This window comes from Gracilinanus agilis, chromosome 1, assembly GCF_016433145.1.
Source record: "Gracilinanus agilis isolate LMUSP501 chromosome 1, AgileGrace, whole genome shotgun sequence".
In the NCBI taxonomy this organism is placed as follows: Eukaryota; Metazoa; Chordata; class Mammalia; order Didelphimorphia; family Didelphidae; genus Gracilinanus; species Gracilinanus agilis.
Genome location: NC_058130.1, coordinates 645,268,888 through 645,271,585, shown reverse-complemented (window position 1 = coordinate 645,271,585; position 2,698 = coordinate 645,268,888). Strand labels below are relative to the sequence as shown.

The 2,698-nt window shown below is 37.5% G+C and overlaps 1 protein-coding gene across 1 annotated transcript in view; it reads right to left on the bottom strand.

Moving 5' to 3' along the window:
* Window positions 1-2,103, bottom strand: part of LOC123231924 (dendrocyte expressed seven transmembrane protein) — a 16,201-nt gene extending 14,098 nt beyond the window's left edge. Inside the window, exon 1 of the mRNA XM_044658252.1 lies at window positions 1,063-2,103. Within this exon, the coding sequence (XP_044514187.1) occupies window positions 1,063-2,103 (1,041 nt within the window). The remainder of the gene's footprint in view (window positions 1-1,062) is intronic.
* Window positions 2,104-2,698: the final 595 nt, after the last annotated feature.

Genomic DNA, 2,698 nt, shown 5'->3' with positions numbered 1-2,698 from the left:
GAGAGAGAGAGAGAGAGAGAGAGAGAGAGAGAGAGAGAGAGAGAGAGAGAGAGATTTTATTTCCTTTAAGAGGTAAGGGAAGCATTAAGTACCAATGAAAACACTAGTGCTTCATAACCATTCTTAAAATTCACTAATTTAGCAAATGGTAAATGAATCTGATCATTGGACTGAAAATTCTGGAGAGAATGTGGTAATGATACTTTATCCTTCCTTTTCAATTCCATTATATAGATAGTATCTGTATTTACACTTTGTGTAGCAATTATTTTTAAGAACATTTGATACTTCTTGCTTAAATCCAACTACTTTTTCCTCTCAGATTCATTTCTGCTGCTCAGCAGGTATGTTTTGCTTGTTCTCGCATTTACTTGGCTTTTTCAAGCTGATTACACACAACACCCCCGCCCCTTTACCAGGCCCAAGAATTTAGTTAATTATGAGGCACCCTGGTGCTCCAGTTCTTGGAGTAAGCTTCAGGAATGACAGAGCCTCTGTTCCAACTTTCAACCAACAAAATAAAATTCAAAAGAATTTAAAATAAAAATATTTGTCTCAGAAAAAAGACCCCTTTCTTATTCCTTCTACTTCCATCTCTCCCTCCTTTTTTATTTCTATTCCCTCTCTCCTTTCTTTCTTCTTTTCCTTCCCACTCTCTTCTATCCATTTGCCCTGCTCAAATGTATTTAATGGACCCTCTAGCCAAAGAAATCATATAGATAGCGCCTGAGGAATCTCTTTCTCTCATGTGGAACTCCTGAACCTACTCCTAAGTTCAAGGTACTCTGTGGTTCTTCAAATCTTGACCTCAGACACTTATTAGATTTATCATCTTGGACAATTCCCTTAACTTCCCTCAGCCTCAGTGTTCTCTTCTATAAAATAGGGATAATAATAGCATCTATCTCCCAGCATTGTCATGAGGGAAAAATGAATAATATTTGTAAAACACTCTGCAAATCTCAAAACGCTATATAAAATATTAGTTTGAGTTATTATTGTATGCTATAGTAACATGCTATTGTTATTCGTATGAATCTGTTTATTATAATTTGTTCTTACCTCATTAGACAATTTCAAGTGAACCTCCATTCCTGGTAAGTTTTGGAAATGTTTGTTAACTGATGAAAGGAGCTGATACAGCCCATAATCCATGGCTGCAAACAAGGCCCAGATATAGAGATTAGTCAATATGGGAAGGAAAAATAGTCCAAGGCTTCTCTTCTCTTTAGGAGCCAAGCAGAAGGATGGTATGATAGTGTATTTCTTCCTTTCCTGCTTATTAAGCGGAAGAACGCAGGGCCTTTTTTGATGCCTCTCACTTTCATCGAACTGAATGAAACATCTGGTGATGTAAATATTTTCAAATCTGTGGCTATGACAACCCAAGAATCGTTTCATGAAGAGTCCTGTGCTGAATAGAACTAGAGCAAAGCCAGCAATGGTCAACAGCCCTTGGCCCAGAGAAGATACCACCTCTGTGACAGTGGTTACATGGTCTATCACACTTAGGATTTCTCCTTTTGTGTCATTGAGCCTAATCTCAAAGGCTTTGCTGGGGCTGAGAATAGACATGTCCAAGGTATGATTCCAAGAGACGATCTCTTCAAACAGACTGTCATCTGTGACAAGACTATAAAGCCACTGAATGGCTTCAATATATTTTTTTAGAAGAGGGAAATGGATAATAAAGCTTTTGATCCTGAGGTTGCAAGTTATTCCTTCCAGCAGGCCTTTCAAGTTATGGAAGATATTTTTCACATGGCCAAATGTCACAATCCCTGTTCCAACAGCAATCAGGGCATTTCTGCCTTCACGCAGTCCACAAGAGAGAAAGAAGAGAATAGCAAAGTAGCGTACATGCTTGGATAAGCATAGGAGGATTGACATAACAATCGAGAAGGGAATGAAGAAGATTGCTAAGGATGACAGGAACCAATACAAGGCAAGATATAAGAGCATGGTTGAGATAAAACCAACCATGCAGCAAACTCCAAAATGCTGCAAGAATCCCTTCCATCCAGGGTTCCTTGGAGACAAGTAAAATCCCCAAAGACATGAGAAGACTTCAATGACTGTGGCCCCAATATTCATGTTGCTCATAATGATGTCATCAGTGCTTCCCTAGCTGGAAATAAGAGAGAATAAAGACCGTCAGTGGCTTCTGATTGTAGACTATATAACTTCCCCTCCAAAAGATCTTGGCATCCCTCATATCCTTGGACAAGTGGTCCTCCAGTCATTGCTTGACGATTTCTGGTGTTTTACTCATCACAGTTATTGCTGTCAATTCAATTTGATTTATGTCAAATAAATTTAGCAAACATTTATTTAATCATTATCTATGTACAAGATAAGAAGTAGCATGTCACAGAGGAGAGAAGAGTGGCCATCAGGTCAAGAAAAATTGTGTTCAACTGTCATCTCCAACAGATTTATTTTTGTGAAGAGTCTGAGTTAAATGACAAATCATAAAACATCTCAGTTTTGTAGGCAACTCTCTAAAACAATAAGCTAAAGAATAAGTTGCTTTGATAGAAGTTTCCTCATAGGGAGTTTCTTACTCAAATGAAATCAGAAATATGATCCCAAATGTTTAAGGTATTATTCTATAAATTAGAGAAACAAAATTTAAAAGAAAAGAAAAGAAATAGTGACCATTCTCAAGGAATTTACATTCTATTTGGTGAGAAGGGGT